We start from the raw sequence: 24818 nt of genomic DNA on the forward strand, positions 1-24818 counted from the left end.
CTCTTTTCTCCCTCATTCCGTATCATTGCTCAACCAACAGAGAAGTGTAAAGTAGACTCCACACACATCTCACATGCAAACACACTACACACTCCCAATATCACTATACACACCCCAGAGACATCTATGGCCTTTAATTTATTGGACTGAGAGACCCCTGACTCTTATGGACTTATCTGTGTGTATGGACTCTTGGGCCCTTAAATGCTGTGTAAATGTTTTTTATGTGCTGTTTTTATGTCTTGCTATGAGGAGATGTGTAATGCAAGACAAATTTCTGTGTAAACAGCAATAAAGTTTATCTAATCTAATATGATAAATGTATAATAATAATAACATTGATAATTATGATAGTAATAATAGTATTGATAGTAATAAAAGTAATAATAGTATTGATAGTAATAACAGTAATAATAGTATAGAAAGCATTGATAGTTGCAATAGTATTACAGTTAGGTAAAACCAAGTAATTTGATTTGACAAGAGGCATTCCATGAGTGCTGATATAGAGTATAACAGCACTGGGACTTTTAACTATAAATGTTTCACTCCACTTTACAGGTGTTCTAATAACCGTTAATGTTATCAACAGTCAATTATGTACCTTAGATTGCTAGTGTGTTTATGTGTTACTTCGCAACATTTCAGTCCTAGTCCAGTTGCGGATCTATTTGTGTTGGCGGAGCCAAATAAACCATTAAATAAACAAACAAATTATAACCTGTTGTTATATATATACTTGATATTTATTGCTGTTAACTAATAAATAGTGCTAAAAATAAATATCACACACGGCTGTGATTATCTTCGGCACACGGCCTATGGCCAGATACCTACGATGATTTTGGGTGGGTGGGCTAACGAATGCATTACATTTATCAATACTTCACAGGGCTCCAGACGCCATGAGGTCACCTTTATATCTCTGTTCATAACTTTCATATAATGTGAATGATTTTTAAACAAGAATAAGTTGTAGAGAAATGTTTGTCTTTATTTGAAGCACAATTATAAATAAAAAGAAAAATAAGGTGTTTAAAGTGCTTCACTGAGCTGAAATTGAACATTTCAAACTAAACCATTAAGCAAAATAAAACCTTTTTTGTGCTTAAAAGTATTAGACAATTAAAATGTTGACCCGTCTCCCTTTGCGCAAAATGCGTCTGTAGACGATCACACACTCTTTGGTAGAGACGTCTGTGTCGCTGTCAATCATGAAGGACATGTATGTGGCGTTTCCGACGTCCACAGCTGTCTTTTGCTATAAGTTGTCACCAATTACCGCAATGAATTGTGCACATGCCATCTCATTGCTATACGTCGGGTTGACGTTTAATCCATTTTTCTTCATGAGAATAATATCGGATTTAAATTTGGTGAATGGCAACTCCTCTTTGGCAATGTTGTATGCAACATTAAATTAGATAATTTCCGATTCCTTAGAGAGCCTTATTGTTACTGCCTGTCGCTGAAATGCAGCTGGGAGAGGGGCCACTTTCTCTACACACTTGTCGCGTCATGTTGGGTTATTTAGACATATGCTTTTTTAATGTTTCGATACGAAACGTTGTTGACCCGCTTACAAATGCACTATTACCGGCCATATTCTGACCGCACTCCTGACAGTAAAAGTAGTGCGTTCCGTGATGCACTGCGTGATAGACAGACAGACAGACAGACAGACAGACAGACAGACAGACAGACAGACAGACAGACAGATAGATAGAAGAGTCAGCATTTAATTAATTTGTGTGACATAAACAACTAAATTTCATGCATACATTTAAAGTTTATTTATTTATTGAAATGAATAAATTATGATAGAAACGTTTAAAAACACATACTACACATACGCCATACTGCACTTGCGTTACTGTGCTGTGATTGTTCGAAGGTCACTGTACTGTAGCTACTGTGCTAGCTGTAAGTCCAAGGTCAGCCTTTGGGCTAAACTAGTTTAGCCCAAATGGGAAGCACATGAAGGGGGCATGTCAGGGCACCTGTCAATCAAACGTCAATGGAAGCTAACTAGAGCTGTCAGTTAAACGCGTTATTAACGGCGTTAACGCAAACCAAATTTAACGGCGTTAAAAAATTTATCGCGCGATTAACGCAATTACTTTATAAAAAAAAAAAAAAAACAATTTTTTTTTTTTTTTTTTGGCTCAAAACAAAGAAGCAGTAGCCTGACTGCTATGTTCAAATGACATTTGTTCAAAGCAGTCGTTTAATTGCACTATAGGCTCTTTTTTTGTATCGTCCTGTTTTGATCAGTGTATATGCCAATGTTGTTATCAATAAAAAATCATTTGCACAAGGCAAGCCGATGCACTTCACCATGTTGATAAGAGAATTAAAATGAGAAGAATTATGGGACAAAAAAATCAAGGGATATTTAGCATAGAAAAAGAATTTGCGATTAATCGCGATTAATTAGAGTTAACTATGACATTAATGCGATTAATCACGATTAAATATTTTAATCGCTTGACAGCTCTAAAGCTAACGCTACTGTGCTTGGGCTAAATGAAATTAGCCCAAATGGGGGCGTGTCACGAGTCACGACACCTGCCAATCACAATGAAATGGCCGCTTACGCTACTGTGCTTGGGCTGAATGACATTAGCCCAAATGGGAAGCATATGAAGGGGGCGTGTCACGATACCTGTCAATCAAAATTTAATGGAAGCTTACGCTACTCCGCTTGGGCTGAATACATTTAGCCCATTCACAGGAAACCCAAGATATATCATATATCCTGGGTTTTTCTGTCACTTTTTGGTGCTGTTGCTGCTTTAGGTTCTACAAAAATATAAAACAATATGTTCTAAGGTTTTTAATAATATTTTTTCATTTTTACTGTAAAAGGTAGGGAGGGCTTAGCCCTGTTAGCCAATTTATACCAGCCGTCCCTGGTAATATGTATTGCAGACCCACCGTGGTGGACCTCAAAGTCCGAGACCCCCATGCAGGAAACCCAAGATATATCATATATCCTGGGTTTTTCTGTCACTTTTTGGTGCTGTTGCTGCTTTAGGTTCTAAAAAAATATAAAACAATATGTTCTAAGGTTTTTAATAATATTTTTTCATTTTTACTGTAAAAGGTAGGGAGGGCTTAGCCCTGTTAGCCAATTTATACCAGCCGTCCCTGGTAATATGTATTGCAGACCCACCGTGGTGGACCTCAAAGTCCGAGACCCCCATGCCCTTAAAGACAGCGAGACAGGACTTCTGGATGTAGAGAGACAGGCACAGCTCTGCGTCCACCATACAGTCCAGCCTCCCCACCTACAGACAGACAGTTAGGATGGAGACAGACAAGTTACCATAAAGACAGATCCACAACCATTCCTGCCTGTAAGTAAGAAGGAGAAAACATCTTTTATCTTTGCATCATCACAACCGTTTCAATCATGATGTGAAGGGTTTCAAACAGTACATAAGGCTAAAGAGGTCCCATAGAGAAACACAGGACATCTTTTTCTGTCTCGTAGCACTTATAGCGTTCCCGTTTGTCTTTGTGATTGTGTCATGTCATTGGCTAGTCATCGTTATTGTTAGCTAGATTAGCCTCTTTAACAAACCAGCTCAAAAACAAACAATAAAACTTTACATTGTATTGCAAGCACAGCAAGACCGTGCAATGCATAAATCGGTGACCGGAATAAAGTAGCAATGTAATCAAGTGTGTAAGATCATTTAAAATTAAATGACCAACGTGGTACAAATACAAAGAAAACTAGAACTGCAAGCAGTTATGCAGGGGTCCAAGAAGTGTGCATTTCGCCGGCACAACGCGACAAGAAATGTGCATTTCGCCGGCACAACGCGAAGCAAGTATTCAAAACGCTACCGTGAACAACATGTGGATATAAAGGTTTTGACTGTGGGAGCTTCGGTGTGGGAGTTATAGCCTAAAACGCGTTTTCAGAACATTCCATTGGCCAAATAGGAGATAGACAATGTCGTCGTTTTTTTGGCGCCGCCCTGTGGCGAAATTTTCCAAAGACAATTTTCCTTTGCCAAATAACTCCCGCCCACATTAATAATTCTTGGCCATATTTTCTATATAGACTCGGGTTTGCCCCTTGATGGTTTCCCTTGAGTTTGAAGAACATTCCTTCGGCCAATTAGAAGATATACAATTTCCTCGTTTATAGCGCCCCCTTAGGGCGATATTTTCCGATTTTTTTATTAAACGCCATTAAGGGTAGCACCGACATGTTTCTAAAATTTGGGCTTGATTCGATGTCTAATTTTGGTATTTTTTGAATTTTTGCGTTTCGACGTAAAACGTAGCTAATAAACCAATGTTCAAAACGCTACCGTTTCGTCGTCGAAGGTCGGATCAAAAAAGTAATGTAGGATTCCTTTTCGAGTGCGTCTGAAGATGCCGTGTGCACAGTTTGCACACGACATCTTCAGACGCACACGCAAAGAATGCATGAAACACTTTTTTGATCCGACCTTCGACGACGAAACGGTAGCGTTTTGAATATTGGTTTATTAGGGTTTACCAAATTGTACACACATGTTGGTGCTATAGACCTAAATGGGCGTGGCCTATGCCAAAAGATGCAGCAGACTCCAGTGAATATGTGGGCACAAGTTTTTGACTGTGGGAGGTTCGGTGTGGGAGTTATAGCCCCAAACGCATTTTCCCTTGGTATAGCGCCACCTAGTGGGCGGCGTGTCTGGATTTTGTTATCTGAGTAGCGGTGCCGGACCTGGATCTAGTCATGCAATTGGCGTGTCGGCACCATTTACGGTTTGGGCTGTGGTACCACTTTCATGGCGGGAAGTACAACTAGAACTGCAAGCAGTTATGCAGGGGTCCAAGAAGTGTGCATTTCGCCGGCACAACGCGACAAGAAATGTGCATTTCGCCGGCACAACGCGAAGCATGTGTTCAAAATGCTACCCTGAACCTGTGGATACAAAGGATTTGACTGTGGTAGGAGTAGCGAGAAGTCAGTGCAGCGTTTTCGCGGCGAAATTTTGTAGAAGATATACAATTTCCTCGTTTATGGCGCCCCCTAATGGCGAAAAAAAATTTATCGAACGACATTAAGGTTAGCACCAACATGTGTGTACAATTTGGTAAACCCTAATAAACCAATATTCAAAACGCTACCGTTTCGTCGTCGAAGGTCGGATCAAAAAAGTGTTTCATGCATTCTTTGCGTGTGCGTCTGAAGATGTCGTGTGCAAAGTTTGGTGTTGATTGGTCAAGAAATGTGGGAGGAGTAGCGAAAAAACTGTTTTGCGGTTTTCGCGATTTTGCCGAAAAAAATTATAGACGCAAATGGGCGTGGCCTATGCCAAAAGATGCAGCAGACTCCAGTGAATCTGTGTGTACAAGGTTTTGAATGTGGGAGGTTCGGTGTGGGAGTTATAGCCCCGAACGCGTCTTTCCTTTGTATAGCGCCACCTAGTGACCGCCGTGTATAGATTTTGTTATCTGAGTAGCGGTGCCGGACCTGGATCTAGTCATGCTATTGGCATGTCCGCACCATTTACGGTTTGGGCTGTGGGCCCACTTTTAGCGCGGGAAGTATAAAAAGAAGAATCCTTACAAAAACAATAGAGATCCAACCTGTTGGCTTGGACCCAACCTGTTGGCTTGGACCCCTAATAAAAAGAAAAAACCTTACAAAAACAATAGGGATCCAACCTGTTGGCTTTTAAAGCTGCAAGCAGCATTTTACGAGTGCCAAGCCTAAAGCCGACCAATAAGACCCTGTCAGACCATTAGGACCCTGACAGACTATTAAGACCCTGATGAAGACAATTAAGACAGATTTTTGTTTGACAACGCTGGAGTAGCTTCAGCTTGGATCTGTTGATGGGCGAACAAAATTTCATGACCGTACGTCAAAAGGCTGGGGAGGCTTGATTCTTTAAAGTTTTCAATTCATCGCCTTAGCAGCCCCTAAAGTCTAAGTTTGATGAACTTTAGCCTGGTTAACCTTGACCTACACTTCTTCAAATCCAACAAGTTTGGTGATGATTGACTCAAGTTAACCCCGCCTTTAGTCACCTATCATTGATTGGGCTAATTTGGACGTCCAGCCGCCATTTTGTTACAGGTTCTGGGATTCCTAGGAACATGTGCTCACCATTTCATGACTGTAGAAGAAAAAGGTCAGAAAATATGTCCGTCCAAAGTCTGCATTTTCTGTTAATTAATATAGCTCCCCTTTTCGCCCGATCTGGGTACAATTTGGAGAGGTTGCATTTTCAGTTAATTGTTTTACCGCTCTCTATAGCCCGATATGGATACATTTTGGAGGGGTTCATCTTGATCCATGTGCCTTTGATGAGTTTGATGATGATTGGGTTAAGTTAACCTTGCCTTTTGGCACTACGCTGATTTTGGACGACTTTGAGCCTCTGGTGGCCATGTTGTTTTGACAATCAACTTCATTGTTCTTGAGCAGTGGGAACTTTGGTCCCCAACAGCCACTAAGTTTGTCCCGCTCAAATCAAACATTCCGTCTATGAACTGTGGTGATTTTGGTCACATGCAACACCCATTTCGATGCCACGCCCTAATTGAAAATATGTGGACTTGATCTTGTTGAGATTAGATTCTGAACAACTTTTTTATTGGACTCAAGATCATAGGAGTCCATTTTGATGTTGATATAAGCATTTGCCGAAAAAGTCGGCAAACAGTCTTTACACGTTTTAAACCACACCCTTTTTAGAAGTCAATGACTCCTGGGTGCTTTTATCTTTATTGTCTTCGCTTTATGTCAGATTTCAGACATTGGTCCATAGATGATATTTGCTAAAGGATTTTTGTCTAAGTCAAAAAACCTAGGATCCTTAACATATCAAGTGTTTTTAACAAAGTTCAAGATGGGGGTAAATCTATCCAAAGAAAGTCATAGGTTCTTGAGGCAGATATGCATGTGTGGGCAAAGTTTCATGACTGTAAGTAAAATCGGTCACGAGCTATGCTTGTTCAAAGTTTGCATTTTTGGACTATTGCCATAGCGCCACCTTTGGGCCAATCAGTGTAATATTTGCTCTATGTTAACGACTTATTGAGTCCGCTTCTAAAGCTGTAGAAAGTTTCATAAAAAGCGTGCAAGTGGTTTAGGCGGTGTAAGTCAAACGTGGCGGAATAATAACAACACTGTGGAGTGATGTAAATGATGAGACAAGAGACGGAGATGGGTCGAGTCAGCTTCAAAACAAACCAGTGTTACTCAAACATGAGTTCAAACGAAACTAGCGAGAATCGTAACTGTCGTAAAACACAACAGTAGTAAACCGGAACTGCCGTAAACCGGAACTATTTACCTTAAAGGTACAGTCCCTTGGTGAATGTCTTACACAGCAGTTGTGGGTCACCACACAGGCCCCCCCAGAATTCACCCAAACCAACAGGTCCAGACCGAACAGGTAACCCACAGAGAACATTGGACACCCACTAGAGTTAAACAGAATATACTAGTACAGAACAGTCCCTAGAAAAATCAACGCCTAGGGGGGCGGACCAGGCAGCCAGAACGGCTGCGCTAAACAGGAGAAGGGCAAGAGGCAGGAGCAGGTGTCGAGGCCGCCGCAGGGTCAGGGGCTGAGGCTGCCGCAGGCGGGCGCCCCCGCCACAGGCAGGCGCCCCCGCCGCGGGGGCTGAGCCAGCTGGAGCGGTTCGCCAACATCCACATGAGCAGGCTTGAGCCGGTCTATAGCCACCCGCTCATGCCTGCCCCCCATATCCACAACAAAGTTCTTAGGCCGACCCTCCAAGACGCGGAAGGGCCCATCGTAGGGGGGCCGCAGCGGGGTACGGTGGTCATCGTGGCGGATGAAAACGTACTTGGCCGACGGTAAATCCCTGGGAACGTAGGACCCGGGGAGGCCATGGCGAGACGTCGGAACGGGAATGAAAGCGAATGAAATGCTTGGCCTTGGCCCCAAACCTGGCGTGGTAGTAACAACACCCGTCGTCACGCCCAGGGCCCACTGGCCCAGGGCCCCACCAGATGGATGTTAAGACGGCCTATTTGCATGCACCGATTAACTGTGAAATATATATGTAGCAATATATATGTAGCAACCACAAGGTTTTGAGAAAGAGTCTGAAACAGGTGGGAAAATGGTGTGTAAATTACACACCAAAGAAATTGGAATGTTATGTTATATACATATTAGAGCCGTCAGTTTAACGCGTTATTAACGGCGTTAACGCAAACCAATTTTAACGGTGTTAAAACATTTATCGCGCGATTAACGCAATTATTTTTTTTTTTTATAAAATAAAAAAAATCTTTGGCTCAAAACAAAGAAGCAGTAGCCTGACTGCTATGTTCAAATGACATTTGTTCAAAGCAGTCGTTTAATTGCACTATAGGCTCTTTTTTTGTATCGTCCTGTTTTGATCAGTATATGCCAATGTTGTTATCAATAAAAAATCATTTGCACAAGGCAAGCCGATGCACTTCACCATGTTGATAAGAGAATTAAATTGAGAAGAATTATGGGACAAAAAAATCAAGGGATATTTAGCATAGAAAAAGAATTTGCGATTAATCGTGAGTTAACTATGACATTAATGCGATTAATCACGATTAAATATTTTAATCGCTTGACAGCTCTAATACATATCTAACTGAGAATGGTTTTGAACAGAATCCTGCTGACAACTGTGTGTACAGAAGAGAAAAACAGGACAAAAAGGTTATTTTGATCATGTGGGTTGATGATCTAATTGTAGCCACTAGCGATGAGGATCTACTGAACAGTGTGAAGAGAATGCTTGCAGAGAGGTTCAGGATGAAGGATCTAGGGAGGTTGAACCATTTTCTGGGGATAGACTTTAACCAAACAGAGGGTCAGGTTACAATGTCATAGCAGAGATATGCAACCAAGATACTAGAGAGGTTTGAAAGGCAGGATTGCAGGCCAAGAGAGACTCCGGGCCTTATCTTGCATCCGGCGCAAGTGACTTAGTCACTGGCGCATGTGTCGTTGCTAGTTTACAACTGGCGCAGAGCGTTCTTTTCCCACCACCGCCACTCGCCGGTAAATTAGAGATTGATCAAGTGCCCCAAGGGCAGGGACGCTGGAAGTAATTCACAGTTGGGGGGGCTGAGAAACGTTCCGATGCCTAGTAATCATGTGATAAAGGCTATAATGAGATGTCATCACAACCAACCTGTATTCAGTGGCGGTTCTAGGTCCAGTTACGCCCCGGGCAGCGATTGTTGAGGGGGGGGGGGACGACGACGACAAGGTACTGATATTATGCATTAGACAGTGTTATGAACAAGTAACATAGTGCTAGCCTAGTTGATGACGTCAACACTTTAAACGGTCGTTATGCTGTGTTTGTGGTACTACATTGTGGACATTTATAGTCAAATATGTTGTTTGAGTTATGTAAATAAAATGACAAGAGTATAATAATAGTCTGATATATTTATGTATTTATTTATTTATTTCCACGGGGGTTTTTGCATTTCACATTCAGCCTCTCACCACCAGGGGGGGCTGCAGCCCCCCCAGCCCCCCCACTTCCAGCGTCCATGCCCAAGGGGCGGTTCGGCGGAAGGAGGAGGCGTGTTCTGGCGCAAACGGTCGTTCTGAATACCATTGCGCTACTGACCAGGAAATACCTGGTTTAAAGTCAGTGGCGCGTTGTTCAGATGCTATTTTAAGGGCGCATGCATACATGCGCATGCGATGCATACGGATTGCTTGTGCACCTCACGCATACACTTTGCCTCTCCCATCTACCTAGCCGCACATTCTTGGTAAATTATTTGGGAAAGAACAGCTGATGCAGCGGTAATAAGTTGTACTTTTTTTTTTGCCTACATGCCCATAACTTTTAGGATTGATGAGTATTTGATCGTGAAAAACATTGTTTTACCGCAAGTGAGTGTTAAAAAGAATGAATGAATGCGGGCGCGCGTGTGTGCTCTGTTTAAACACACGCAAACTAAACACGTAATGCATAATACAATCAATGGCAATGTCTATTACCGCGGGGACACATGCAAATTAGGATAGCATACAATACTGATAAGAAACAATGTTTATAATGTATTGCGTATATCATTAAATAGAACCACAGTTACCGCATATCATAGGTTATATCATATACGTTTTCTTTGCCGAAATTTATTTGAGGACTCAGTATTTCTGAAGTTGTGGAAGAAAACCCCTTATTCCATGTGTGAATTAGGCCATATTATTTGGCAATAAACTGAGCCGTTTGCAGTTTGAAATTCATGTGCATCTGTCTCATCGGAGACTGCAGACGCGCTGTCAAAATCAACTCGTCCGATTCAAATGCGCTCATGGCTCTTAAAGGGGATGGGAGCTGGCACTCTCATTGGTTTGTTGGACGTTACGCCCAAACCACACCTACGGGTAACTAGGCTGCTTCAGACCAACCCTTTTGAGACTTGCGCCGCGACGCAAGTGTCATTTATCCGCCTGTAAAATAGCGATAGCGCCGTAGAACCGCCCACAAAGCTACTTGCGCTTTGCGCTTCCCACTTGCGTTTCAGACCGTTAAAATAGGGCCCTCCATGTTTAAGTGAGTGCCAAGTTTAATATACTTTTCCACATGCACTCGACCAGATCTAAGCTTTGTGGTCAGTAAATTATCCCAGCATTTTGCTGAACCAACTGAAGAACATTGGAAGACAGTAAAACATGTTTTCAGATACCTCAAAAGGTACAAAGGAACAAGAGTTATGCTTCAAAGGAAGCGACACAAAGAGACTAGGACTCAGAATGTACTGTGATGCTGACTGGGCATCAGACGTAACATATAGGCGTATGACAGGATATTGTGCCAGTTTAAGTGAGGGATGCTCATCTCATGGAAAAGCAGAAAACAACCAACAGCAGCGTTATCTACATGCGAGGCTGAGTACAAGTCTTTAGCATCAGCCTTACAGGAATGTATCTACTTTGAACAGCTACTAGAAGGGATGGACAAATACAAATATACACAAACAAAGGTGTACGAAGACAACCAGGGAGGGTCGGATGGTGTATGGGGGCGATTTGGGCGACGCACTACCAACTGGGAGAAAGAGGATTTTCTTTTTTTTTTATTCTATCACGGCAAAAGTAGTTTTCAGTGTTCTAGACCTATTATCTGTCATTGTCCAATCAGAATCGTCAGATTCAAGTCGCGTTTCAAATAGTCCCGCCTCTATGGGCGAATTCATCTACGTGGAAAATCGCCCAAGCCTTCTCCGTTGACTCTAATGTTAAAACATTTTTTTTCGGAAATTGAGCCTTCAATGCATTTTCAATGGGGATTTGGGACTCGCCCTAACGTGCTTGCGTCATACGTAACTGAGAAAAGAGCGTGAAGGGATATCTTCGATCAAGTCACTTGCTGATTTCAACATGGCTGCAAATGTGCGCAATTCCGTTTCGTCTCTCAAAGAAGTTCCTTTTAGTCGACGATCCAATTCAGAAAAATTGGAAATGAAATATATTGTATATAGTTCTCTGCAAACCTATGGTGGCATCATGCCTTCAGTGTGTATATTGTATATAGTTCTCTGCAAACCTATGGCGGCATCATGCCTTCAGTGTGTGTATTGTATATAGTTCTCTGCAAACCTATGGTGGCATCATGTCTTCAGTGTGTATATTGTATATAGTTCTCTGCAAATCTATGGTGGCATCATGCCTTCAGTGTGTATATTGTATATAGTTCTCTGCAAACCTATGGTGGCATCATGCCTTCAGTGTGCATATTGTAAATAGTTCTCTGCAAACCTATGGTGGCATCATGCCTTCAGTGTGCATATTGTATATAGTTCTCTGCAAACCTATGGTGGCATCATGCCTTCAGTGTGTCTTGAACAACAACACAAAAAAGGTTTCACATATTATATTGATATTTTATCGTATTTGTCTAAATGCATACTTAAGAATAGATTGTCCGTCACCAGTGATGCCAGTAACGCGTTAATTAGTAACGTGTTACTGGCCTCAGACCACTTATCTCAGTAACGAGTAATCTAACGCGTTACTATTTCCAAACCAGTAATCAGATTAAAATTACTCATCAAAGACACTGCGTTACAATTTTTTTATCGGATCTTGGATTGGGAGTCAGTCAGTCAGTCAGTCAGTCCGTCAGTCAGTCCGTCAGTCCGTCAGTCCGTCAGTCCGTCGGTCCGTCAGTCAGTGCGTGTGCGTGTGAAGCCTATGTCTGTTACGGTTGCGGACCGACGCCCCGCCCTCATGGGTAAAACCCTCCGTTTGTCAATGGCCATGCAAATTACCATGTGTTTTTCCATGCATGTGATTTGTTTACATTTATGTTAGTTTTGATGTGCCTTTCCCCGGACGTGATTGGTTGCTGCATCGGAAAGCCGAGGATCCAGGAAGACAAAATACGGGCGGGCTCAACATTCGCGGCAGCTTTTCTCGGATTTGCAGCTTGCCATTTAGGTCTTCAAATGCTTAGTTTGTTACTTGATTGAGGCTCTTGTTAGTTACCAGGGAACTGGGCCAGGGTAAGGTTGTTAGAGGTTATCGAAAACCGTTATCGAAAACCGCGCCTACTGTTAAGAAACAGTAGGCGCACGTGTATTTTGGTAGCTTCTTTTTGGTTATATTCATTTCTTTGATTTGGACAGCACCCAATGGTCCTTTTCCTTTTGTAGTTTTGCCTCCTCTGTTAGTGTTTAATTGATTACCCCAAGCTCCGGGTTAAATAAACAAGTTAACCTTTTTAAGTTAACCAACATCGGGGGCCTGTACCACGAAGCTCGCTTAGAGGGTTAGCGAAGTATGTTGAGCTCAAAGCCTGGGTTAGTTGTACCACGAAAGTCGATCTCTTTTAGCGTCGCTGTATCACCATGATGACTTATGCTCGCAACCGAACCTGGTCGGAAGCAGTTTTTCGGCTTAGTCTAGCCCAGGGGTCTCCAACACGTCGATCGCGAGCTACCGGTAGCTCGCGGGCAGGTTTTCAGTAGCTCGCCTGATAGGTTGACCGAAAAAAATAAAAAAATAAAAAATTATAATAATAATTAAAAGAATTAAAAAAATTAAAAATAATAATATTCCGACGACAGTAAATGCACCTCATCTCACTTACGTTCACATATATGTCACATTGGTGTCCGGTGTAAATGTAGCCAAAGTGACGTTGTGACGTTGAGTGACGTTGTACGCTCGCTAAGCTAAAGTGAGGAGTTTGGTGGTATTAGCAGAACTTTACACAAACAACAAAGATGGAAAACCAAGGTGGCCAAGTCAAGAAAAAGCAGAAAACATACCATTTCCATTTAGAGTGGGAATGCGAGTTCTTCTTTACTAGCGTGAAGGACAAGTGTGTGTGCCTCATATGCGGGAGCAGTGTTTCGGTCGGCAAAAGAGGTAACGTGGAGCGCCACCACACTCAAGTCCACGGTAACTTTGCGCGGGATTTTCCAGCAGGCAGCACTCTACGGACTGAGAAAGTGAACCAGCTGAAAGCAAACCTTAAAAAACAGCAATGTTTATTCATCGGACCGACGAAGAAAGCCAACGCGGCCACGGAGGCATCATTTAAAGTGGCGCACATTTTGACAAAACACAAGAAGCCATACACCGATGGCGGGATGGTGAAGGAAGCAATGACAGCGGTGGCCGACACATTATTCAAGGACCATAAAAGTAAGACTGAAATCATGTCCGCTATCGCTGATGTACAGCTTGGCGCAAACACAGTGGCACGGCGAGTGTCTGCGCTCTCTGCCGATGCAGTGGGTCAGTTGGAGCGGGACATGATTAAATGCAAATGGTTTTCAATTCAATGTGACGAGTCGGTGGATGCGGCTGATACCGCTCAGATGGCTGTGTTTGTCCGGATGGTTTTCGAAGACGCTTCCACCAGAGAGGAGTTTTTAACGTTGCTTCCACTAAAAACCACAACCAGAGGAGTCGATATTTACAACGTTGTGAAAAAGTACTTCGTTGAACATAACGTGCCTATTGAAAAGCTGGTGTCTATTACAACAGACGGCGCACCAGCTATGACAGGACGCCAATCAGGATTTATTGCACTGTGCAAGGCCGACCCGGACTTTCCTAAAATTGTGAACTATCACTGCATCATTCACCAGCAGGCTATATGCGCCAAAGTCATGAGATTTGATCATGTGATGACACCTGTCATTAAGATCATCAACTCCATTCGCGCAAAGGCCAAGCAGCACAGAAGCTTCAAACTGCTCCTCCAGGAACTGTCTGCTGAACACAGTGATCTCCTTCTCCACACTGAGGTGAGGTGGCTGAGCCGAGGAAAAATACTGCATCGCTTCTGCTCATTGCTGAACGAAATCAAGGCTTTCATGGAGTCAAGAGAGGAGGACACTACACTTTTGTCTGATGCTGAGTGGCTGCTTGATCTTGCGTTCCTGACAGACATGACAGAGAAACTCAATCAGCTCAACACCCAGTTACAAGGTAAAGACAGAACAATTTCGGACATGATCAGTGCTGTTAAGGCTTTTAAAGCAAAACTGTCATTCTACCTCCAGCAACTGAAAAACAAAAGACTGCAACACTTCCCAACAGTAGTTAAGATGTTAGATAGCCATGCAGGGGCTGACTTTGTTTTGGATGTCAATAAATATTGTGACCTCATGTCAAAGCTAGGCCAGGAGTTTGAGGATAGGTTCAATGATTTTGATAAGCTGGAGCCATGTGTGGCATTCATTGCCAACCCATTCATGGAGGTAGACATCACAGAGATTTCAGAAAAGATGGCTGAACTGTTCACTGTCAATCCTGTGGAGATGGAGATGGAGGTTATAAATCTCCAGAATCATGTTCAGCTTAAGTCTCAGCAACACTCACAACATTTCTGGAGCCTTGTAGACCCAGAAAACTACAAGAACATTCACCAAGCAGCACTTAAAATTTCTGCTTTATTTGGTTCGACATACCTTTGTGAAGCTGCTTTTTCTGACATGAATGTCATCAAATCTAAATTCAGAACAAGACTGACAGATGAACATTTAAATGACTGTATTAGAGTGAACCTGAGCGCATACACTCCAGCATACACCTCTTTGGTGGACTCCATGCAGTGCCAGTCATCTCACTAAGTTTTAAAAAGAGTGAGTGTACTAATGTTTTCTTGGACCTTTGATGTTGAGTTATTGTGTTATTGTTATTGAGTTGAGTTATTTTTGATAAGCATTGTGTATTGCAATTGCACACGTGTACAAACAGAAGGACTCCATGCAGTGCCAGTCATCTCACTAAGTTTTAAAAAGAGTGAGTGTACTAATGTTTTCTTGGACCTTTGATGTTGAGTTATTAAGTTATTGTATTAGAGTTGAGTTATTTTTGATAAGCATTGTGTATTGCAATTTCACACGTGTACAAACAGAAGCACGTGTGATTAATTAATCAGTTAATCAGTTAATCAGTTAATAAATGCATAATAAATTCATGCATTTATTAATCAGTTCATTAATAAATATGTGCGATGTGATGCAAGTAGCTCTTGGCCACTTAATTTTTTTCTAAGTAGCTCTCAGTTGAAAAAAGGTTGGAGACCCCTGGTCTAGCCAGAGATCGGCTACTTAAATCGGCGTGCGCAGCTTCCTAGCCCCTCCTCTGACAATGGCGTCACCATTTGTGGGTGTTCCCGTGGACCTCGGCGCACTTCTCGTACAGGCGTCTCTACGGAGACAGAGGGTTTTACGGGACAGAACCGATCCCTTGGCATTGTCTGACGATATTCAGATTTCAGACTTTATTGTCATTGTGCAAACAACGAAATCATCATCATTCTATTTGGATTAATGGCGAACAATTCTGCATTTGGCATAGTTATTTTATAGACAATATGCAGAATCTTTTCACTTATACGCATATAGACTAGGGCTGGGCGATATGGACCAAAAGTCATATCTCGATATCTTCAAGCAGAATATCGATATAAGAAAAATATCGATATTTGTCGAAGGGGGGGGGGGGGGGGGGGGTGGACTAGACACTGCCTCCGGGGGGGGGGGGGGGGGACTAGACACTGCCTCCGCCTCGTATTTGAGAACATTATAATATATAACATCACGGCCAAAAGCTTTTTGCGCCTCCGAAATATTATGAACCGTAACGACTGCGTGGGGGGGCGGACATGACATGCTATTTTATGTATTCTTTAATATAGGTATTAGTGGGCAACTAACACAGTATTCAAAGACATTCCCGAAATTCTGCCGTGCAGCCACGGTACCATGCGCAGTTTACAGTGGATGTATCGCAATGGCGAGGCGCACATAGCCTTTAGCCGTGTTCTGTTAATATTCTAGAACACACGGGAGGCATGTCGCAGTTCATGTACTTCAGCGAGTCAAAGCCAAAGTTCCTTTCCCCCAATTCCTTCTCAACCATGGCTCAGATAACCCCCAATACAGTCTCGTTGTGGAAATACAAGAGATGTCAAAGAACCGACAAGAAACACTTGCGTTACAGTGTGTGTGTTCACACACACATGTGGCGCTCGCACGGTCGTGTCTCATTGGCGGGCCAACGTCTCTGGGCGGGCCAGGCAGAGTAAGGGGAGGAGCTTAGATGCTTTGTGACAGACCAAGACATTCCAAATCAGCTCGCTTGAGCCTCCGTTTTTTCAAAGGCGAGCAGAATAGCTAGTGCTCGTTTTACACCAAACGCAAGTTTTAGCCACTGGGGGACCATAGGCAGGCTAGGGGAACTCATATTTATGTTAGAAAACCTCATAAAGTGAGATTTTCATGTCATGGGACATTTAATGTTTTATGTTTGGGTCTCGCGGAGTGAGAAACATTGAAGTTACTGTGGAGTTACCGTTATTACTATACCTACCTACCGTTTCGATTTACAATTACTATTCCTACCGTTCAGAATTGAATACAGTTTGATGGTTGAATAAACCGTGGACTAGACACTGCCTCCGCCTCGTATTTGAGAACATTATAATATATAATATCACGGCCAAAAGCTGTGTGCACCTCCGGAATATTATGGACAGAATTGCAACCCTTTGGTTGCAACAGTTTTTAAGCACTCTCCACAAATTACGTGATTTTGTAATTCGTCAGACAACTTATATCCAAACCATTTCCATACTATGGAGCCGTTGGTCTTTCGCTTGCAAACAAGCTCCTCGGAGCTGCATGCGCAGGCGGACTCCATAGCTGTGTTCGAAATCGTTCCCTATCATGGATATAGTGCACTATATAGGGTGCTCGCCATTTTGTAGTGGTGTTCGAATCCTCAGTGGTTAATTTCATGCACAATATAGTGCACTTAAAATACCCAATGAATAGTGAACGATTTCGAACACGGCTCATGTTTCAAAAAGTGACGTGAGTCAGTGGAGGGGGGGGGGGGGGCAGGCAGAGACTGTGTGTGTGAGCCGGAGGCAGAGCGGGAGAGACGTAAGCAGAGTTACGAAATAGCAGGCGGCAGGCGTGGTTCGAAACTGGTGTTATTTGGAACAAATGTGCTGTAATTTCAACGCAAATTAAATTATATCGATATAGACGATATGGTCTCGTTTCATATCGCTTTTGAAAAAATATCGATATATTTTAAATATCGATATATCGCCCAGCCCTAATATAGACTGCTTGATCTATCGTAAAGGTGAGAAAAATGACGCAAAAAACGCCCCTTTCAAGTGAACGCGCACTGAACCTAAAGCGGAAAACCTGGTTCAACTAATTGAATCTAAAGTGAGCTTCGTGGTACCATTTAACTCTGATTGCGAGTTGCGGCTCTGTCGAGCCAGGTTTTCCCAAGAAAGCCTGGGTATGTTCAGCGAGGTTCGTGGTATACCCCCCGGTTTTATGTTGCCACCCCTTGGGGACGGGGGACGTAACAGTCTCCAAATACTTCAATCTATCAGTGGCGAGTGTCGACCTTGACTCTCCTGAGTCCGCGCCACCAGTTGTTATTAGCGGCGGTATTAGTTGCGCGGTGCTGCGTGTGCGTGCGTGCGTGCGTGCGTGCGTGTGTGTGTGTGTGTGTGTGCTGCGCTGGAGCAACGGCAGCAGAGATAGCGCGTGGGAGCCTCTACGTTATTGCCAGAGAACCAAACCCACAGGGATGTCCGATCAGCTCGAGCGATAGAACGCGGTGTTTACGTCACGCACATGGAGATGCGTCCGGTGATCACCCCGTAAAGCGCACGGTGATATTTTGTCTAGCGGTTGAAAGCCGTGTGTCAGTGTGTAGCAGGGGCCGTAGCACCAGGGCCGTAGCACCAAATTCTGGGCCCTGTACACAAGAGGTACTGATGCCCCCCCCCGAATTCCCCCTACCCGCCCCCTGCGCAGAATTGTTTAAAGGGGGGGGGGGGCAAAAAGTTAGTTTTGGATAAACCGGTTGTCATTTTTTATTTTGAGGCGGCAGGGGATGTTTTCGCAGCAAAATGTAACTAATAAATTAACTTGTAATCTAACTTAGTTACTTTTAAAATCAAGTAATCAGTAAAGTAACTAAGTTACTATTTTAAGGAGTAACTAGTAATCGGATTACTTTTTCAAGGTAACTGTGGCAACACTGTCCGTAACACACTCACCCCTTTTAGAATCTCATTATCTCACTCTCACTCTCTCACAAACACACATACAGATAGAGACAGAGAGAGAATGTTAACTTGTGTATACCAGTAATTCCCAATTATTATTGATGTATTTGCACTTTTAATCTTGCTGAATTCTACCAGGCAAATAAATTAACTAAAAACGTAGTTCCCTGGCTCCATTCGTCTTTGTAAGGAAATGTTCAATTTTGCCTTTATTGTTTTGTCAGAATGCACCAGAATGCTTCGTTTTTATATGAAAAACACAAAAAAATCTTCGGGGGGAGGAGGGCCCCAGACCCCCCTACAGGGGTTTGGTTTACAAATGTGTTGACAAAGCCAGCCAATACACTAAAGCTAAAGAAGTTTGCTCAGGATATGTTTGGCACTTAAAAATGCAGAGTATATCTGTGTTAAGCCAAAGAGGGAAACCGTGTTATTGTTCTGTTTTTCAGGTAACCCAGTGCGCCAAGTGCGAGGTGGGGTGTTAAGTGTCAATATATGATTGCGCCCTTACTCTGAAGGGACAACGTGATGATGTCACTACGTTCTAGTGAAGTAAAGCGCAGGTCAAACTGGCCCGTTGTACAGGGTCGTTGAACCGACTGGATGGTAGTCAGTCATGTATTCTAGAGAATAAATACGCCATAAAGGCTAAAGAGAATCTATCACTTTGCTTATTCTTTCACCACGCCAGAGACGAGGAGTCACCCCTCCATCTCAGCTTAACAATGTCAATAACAAAGTACGGTGAATTATGTCTATAGAGTCCACCACAAGACTACACTTTGTTGCTCAAATGTAATATTACTTCTCCTCCTTGAGCCTCCCAAAATGTCTTTACACTTTGTTGCTCAAACTTAATATTACTTTTCCTCCTTGAGCCTCCCCATATGTCTTGCGATATTGATATCCCCCCCCCCCCCCCCCCCCCCTGTGGACTGTTTTAGTTGTTTTATTTTTCTTATGTTTTGTGTGTATGCTATGTGTGACTTTAGGCTACTGCTGCCTGTCTTAGCCAGGACACTGGGATTGTTGTTTAATCACAATGATGAATATTATTTTTCAACTAACCAATAGTAGTTGCCTTGCATTTTAAAATATCAATGCACTTTTCAGCCCTGAATAACAGTAAAAGCTATTTAACAATTGATTTGCATGCATAGTATACTACACTTTCCATTGAACAATTACCACTGTTACCATAATTGACAAATTTGATAATATAATCAAATGCTCACCCACTAGCTGCTTTCAGACACACGTGTAAGTCCTGATATTTTCCTGATGGGCCGTATGTGTGAACAACATATCCTGACATTTTTACCCTGAAAATCTCCTGAATAATACTACCCCTGAGGTAGTATTTTCTCTGTAGGAAATGTAAATGACCTTATATGTGAATGAGGAGTAGAAAGTAGGCATTTCTCAGACCACTTCAGTGGGCGTGTTGATGACGGTTCTACATGTCATTGAGTGGCCCCCTAAATGTCGCCTTTCGCCTTTTGATCGCTGAATGGTTAAAAAATATTCAAATGTGGGCACTGCTTTTAAGAGTCATTTGTGCTGAACGAATGTTATATGTTGTAAAATGATAGGCAAAATGTTATGATATTATGGGCTCAGAAATTTCTTACATTATCGACTGGGGTTTCCACATTATTGCTATGGGTTTAATTACAACTAGAGGTTGAGCGCGCGCAATACGCGCGGGAAAACTCTAGTATAATATAGAATATCACGGACAAAAGCAGTGTGCGCTTCCGGATGATATTATGAATCCTAGACGACTGCATTGGGTTCTCTGACGTCTCTGGTACTTCCACAACAAGTAAAATATCGTAGTGGTGGTTATCTCGGCCATGGTTGAGAAGGATTTGGCGGAATGAAACTTTGGCTTTTGGTAGCAAAAGTTTAGAAGCCCCTACTCCTCCCATCTCGTTTTAAAGTTTGCGCAAGTAAAGTTGGTGTACTCGTGTGAGATATTCTGGCCGCCTTTGGTGTGAAGGCAGCTAGAGAGAGACCAACACAGAAGCGCTGTGTACCTGTATGTGATCGTTCCTCAACATGGCTTTCAGTTTCTTGTGTTCGTTGGAGGCCGTGTTCTTCTCTCCAAACGTGAAACTAACCAGCCAGCGGTGATGTGCCAGTTGGCTCTGGAAAAAAAATGCACAGCATTTTACCTTTATTTTTACCTGGAAGCCTCTGACCAGAATGTTCCTCATGTTTAGACCAGGGTCAGGGTTAGGGTGAGGGTCAGGAGGATGAGGTACCTGGAAGGTGTCCTTGGTGAGGAGGGGGAGGTCAGGGAGGTGATTGATGATCTGATTGTAGATCTCTCTACTGTCCAGAGTTTGCAGCCACTAGAGAAAAACAAATATTCATCATTAAATGACTTTTCCACCTACCAGCACACGCCTTGTTTTTAAGGCTAGTAAGTGACCTACCAGGGTTAAGGTTATTTAGTGACCTACCAGGGTTAGTGACCTACCAGGGTTAGGGTTAGTCAGTGACCTACCAGGATTAGGGTTAGGTAGTGACCTACCAGGGTTAGGGTTAGGTAGTGACCTACCAAAGTTAGTAAGTTACCTACCAGTAGGGATGTACGGTATAAACGGTGCTGAAGGTATACCGGTGTGAATTTGCGCTACGGTATGGAAGTTGCAACCTGGTCTCCTTGTGCTTGGACCTGGTGGACCTTGTGCTTCTTTTTTCGACGCAGTGGGTTTTCCACTCATTGCAATGTAATCCCTCCACGGCAATATATGAAGCTATGTGCATTCATCCCATTGGCTAACGGAAGAGCCGATGGCTGCACATAGAGACGCTATTAGCATTCATCCCATTGGCTAACGGAGGACCATGTGCTTCTTTTTTCGACGCAGGGGGTTTTCCACTCATTGCAATGTAATCCCTCCACGGCAATATATGAAGCTATGAGCATTCATCCCATTGGCTAACGGAAGACCCGGTGGCTGCACATTAACGGCGAAGTTACAGTGAAATCTGTGACATTCCTCAACACAACTACACCAACGTGTCCTTGTTAATTACAAAACATGTATGGGTTAAGTTTATGGGCATCAGTTGTCCTGTTTTGTGTTTTGATTGAGAGAAACAATCGTTTTTTTGATCAGTGTTGGGTAGCTGAGGTCGTTGCTATAGAGGCCACGTCCGTGCGCTTTTTTTGACGACTGACAGAGCAACCCTTTCTCATCAAAATTACGTTCCCAGAGAACTATTCGGCATTCTCAATTACGTTTGTCTAAAAAACGTATTTTGTCCGTGATTACGTTTTATTGAACATATTGTAATGACCTCGCCGGTGACATAACGATGTCGAGTCATTAGTAATTGAAGGAACTTTTAATGAACCAAAACCAGGTCACTGAAACCCGTAACCAACGGCAAGTTACAAGTATGCAAGTACGCAACTACGCAGGTGCGCAGCAAGCGCTCCTGCGTGCTTGCGCAATAGTCCCTTCACGAGCTCTCATTCCACAACGTACGAGACAGACGCTGGTAGCGTGAAGCCGTCTCTACAATCAGACATTGCTTCCGCAGGCATTTTGAAAGACAGTCCTTACAACAAAATGCCAGTGGTGGAACGAGATGACAAACGTTGTCACTGTTTACCTGTTTAAGGACATGGTTCCCTTTCAAAATGTCGATAGAAAGGGCTTTAAAGAGATGGTCAAAACACTCGATCCCAGGTACGCGTTACATGCCCGCACACACTTGAGCCAAATTGAGATGCCAAAAACTATACGGCAAGGTCCGCAAGCAAGTTGAGAAACAAATCCATACTATTAAACATTAGTGTTTTTCATAGATGGAAGTAACTTGAGAAAAGATTTTAATTTTTTTTATGCGGTTTTGCTGCCTTTCCAGTATTTTACCCCTTCAGAGGCATTTATATCGAAATTAGAAGATAAAATTAACATACCGTGATATAATACCGTTACCGTCTATTCCTCAAATCATACCGTGATATACATTTTAGTCCATACCGTACAGCCCTACCTACCAGCACACAGATATGTTTTTAGGATTAGTTAGTGACCTACCAGGGTTAGGGTTAGTTAGTGACCTACCAGGGTTAGGGTTAGTGTGTGACCTTACAGGTTAGTAAGTCACCTTACAGGGTTAGTGAGTGACCTACCAGAGTTAGTTAGTGACCTACCAGCACACTGCCTTGTTGTTGCAGAGAACTGCCAGGTGGAAAGTAGGCTGTGGCTCCGCTGGTCACCTGGAAATACAACAGCACTGAGGTTGTAATACAGTAATACTAACGCGAATACTAGGAATACTGACACTAATACTGGGAATACTAACGCTGATATGAATTTAATTAATTAATATATATACCGTATTTTTAAGGCGCATTGGAGGATAAGCCGCAGCAGCTAAATTGAATGATGTGTGCATATATAAGCTGCACTGGAGCCCGCCGCTTAAAGGTGGGGGGGCGCGGACCGGTCATAGAGCCTATAGAGCAGGCATCTCCAAACGGCGGACCGCGGTCCGGGTCCGGACCAAGTGACGGTCCTATCCGGACCCATGACCAATTAAAAATAATAATAAAAAAATATACGTTTTTTTATATTTTTTTTAGAGCTGTCAGTTAAACGCGTTATTAACGGCGTTAACGCAAACCAAAGTTAACGGCGTTAAAAATTTTAACGCGCGATTAACGCAATTACTTTATAAAAAAAAAAAAAAAAAAATTTTTTTAGCAGCAGTAGCCTACCTGCTATGTTCAAATGACATTTGTTCAAAGCAGTCGTTTAATTGCACTATAGGCTCTTTTTTTGTATCGTCCTGTTTTGATCAGTGTATATGCCAATGTTGTTATCAGTAAAAAATCATTTGCACAAGGCAAGCCGATGCACTTCACCATGTTGATAAGAGAATTAAAATGAGAAGAATTATGGGACAAAAAAATCAAGGGATATTTAGCATAGAAAAAGAATTTGCGATTAATCGCGATTAATTAGAGTTAACTATGACATTAATGCGATTAATCACGATTAAATATTTTAATCGCTTGACAGCTCTAATTTTTTTATATTTCACTATACAAAGCATGATCATGTTAGTGAAATAATTTCTCACTGAAATACAAATGAAAGGCAGAATAGTCTGTAGTGCAGCATAAAAACAGCAAAAAGCAATGATCTTCACAGAGCGAAGTTCATGCACCCACCGAACTCCGCCCCTCCCTCCGTCTGTCACGGCATGTGCGTAATAGCGTCACTCAGAAAATAGCAAATTAATTCTTTTGTTTATCGGAAGAGAGATTTGGAATGAGAAAATGGCTTGCTCGAAAATAAGGAAAGTTGACCCCGAAAACAGACATTGTAAAGATGAATGGACTGACCAATAATTGTTCATTCTTCCGCAAGGCAGTACAAAACCTTTGTTGTGTCTTTTATGTGTTGAAACCGTGGCGCTGATAAAAAGCGGGAATAGTAAGCGGCATTACGAATCCAAACACAGATCCTTCGAGGAAAGTATCCCCAGAAGTCAGAAGTAAGAGCGTGGAAAATATCCGAGCTGAGAGCTCAGTATGAGAGTTCTACGCGTGTCTTCACACACTCATTTACAGGCCAGCAACGTGCAAATGAATGCTCACTTAAGATTGCATGGATTTTGGGGCAACATAAAAAAAAAATCAGTGACACGACTGTTGTGAATGAGTGCTTGAACGCCGCTGCCGAGACGTTACTTGAAGGTAAACAAAGGGATGAATTGTGTGAAAAAATAAAGCAAATCCCAATGTGAGCTGCAACGACAACCAGGCAATCCGAAATGTTATCAGATGACGCACTGTCACAGCTTCATGCGGCTGTTCAGAGTGCCCCATCCTTAGCCATTGGTGAGTCTTCAGATGTAACGGATAATGCCCAGCTTTTGGTTTATGTGCGATTGTTTCATCAAGACAAGAAAGAGATCTGTGAGTTTGGGGTATTGACAATTTTTTTTTTCCCCTCGTTACCCTCTTGTTTAGCTTTTTAAAATTTCTTATACAACGCGGGCCACATGGTTCTTGTTGAACAAGCGCCTGACAGTCTCTCCGTCCTGTCTCCCCACACTGTCTTTCATGTTTCTTGGACGGAATGTAACTGGGAATTTCGTTGCTCTGTTGCTCTGTAACATGTGCAATGACAACAATAAATTCAATTCAATTCAATTCATTTGTGTTTATTTGAAGTGTAGGCCTAGTGTTCCTGTTCTGCTTACTTCACATGTAG

General features: G+C 42.6%; 1 protein-coding gene across 2 annotated transcripts in view; it reads right to left on the reverse strand.

Moving 5' to 3' along the window:
* The window catches only part of dnajc10 (DnaJ (Hsp40) homolog, subfamily C, member 10), an 86502-nt gene that overhangs the window by 34071 nt on the left and 27613 nt on the right, over window positions 1–24818 (reverse strand). For both annotated transcript variants that reach the window (XM_030342689.1, XM_030342690.1), the window contains exons 11-14: window positions 22748–22813; window positions 20838–20927; window positions 20610–20720; window positions 3176–3290 (exon numbers count right to left, since the gene is read on the reverse strand). In XM_030342689.1, coding sequence (XP_030198549.1) covers window positions 3176–3290; window positions 20610–20720; window positions 20838–20927; window positions 22748–22813 — 382 coding nt within the window. The remainder of the gene's footprint in view (window positions 1–3175; window positions 3291–20609; window positions 20721–20837; window positions 20928–22747; window positions 22814–24818) is intronic.

Source organism: Gadus morhua, chromosome 20 (assembly GCF_902167405.1).
Source record: "Gadus morhua chromosome 20, gadMor3.0, whole genome shotgun sequence".
Classification (NCBI taxonomy): Eukaryota; Metazoa; Chordata; class Actinopteri; order Gadiformes; family Gadidae; genus Gadus; species Gadus morhua.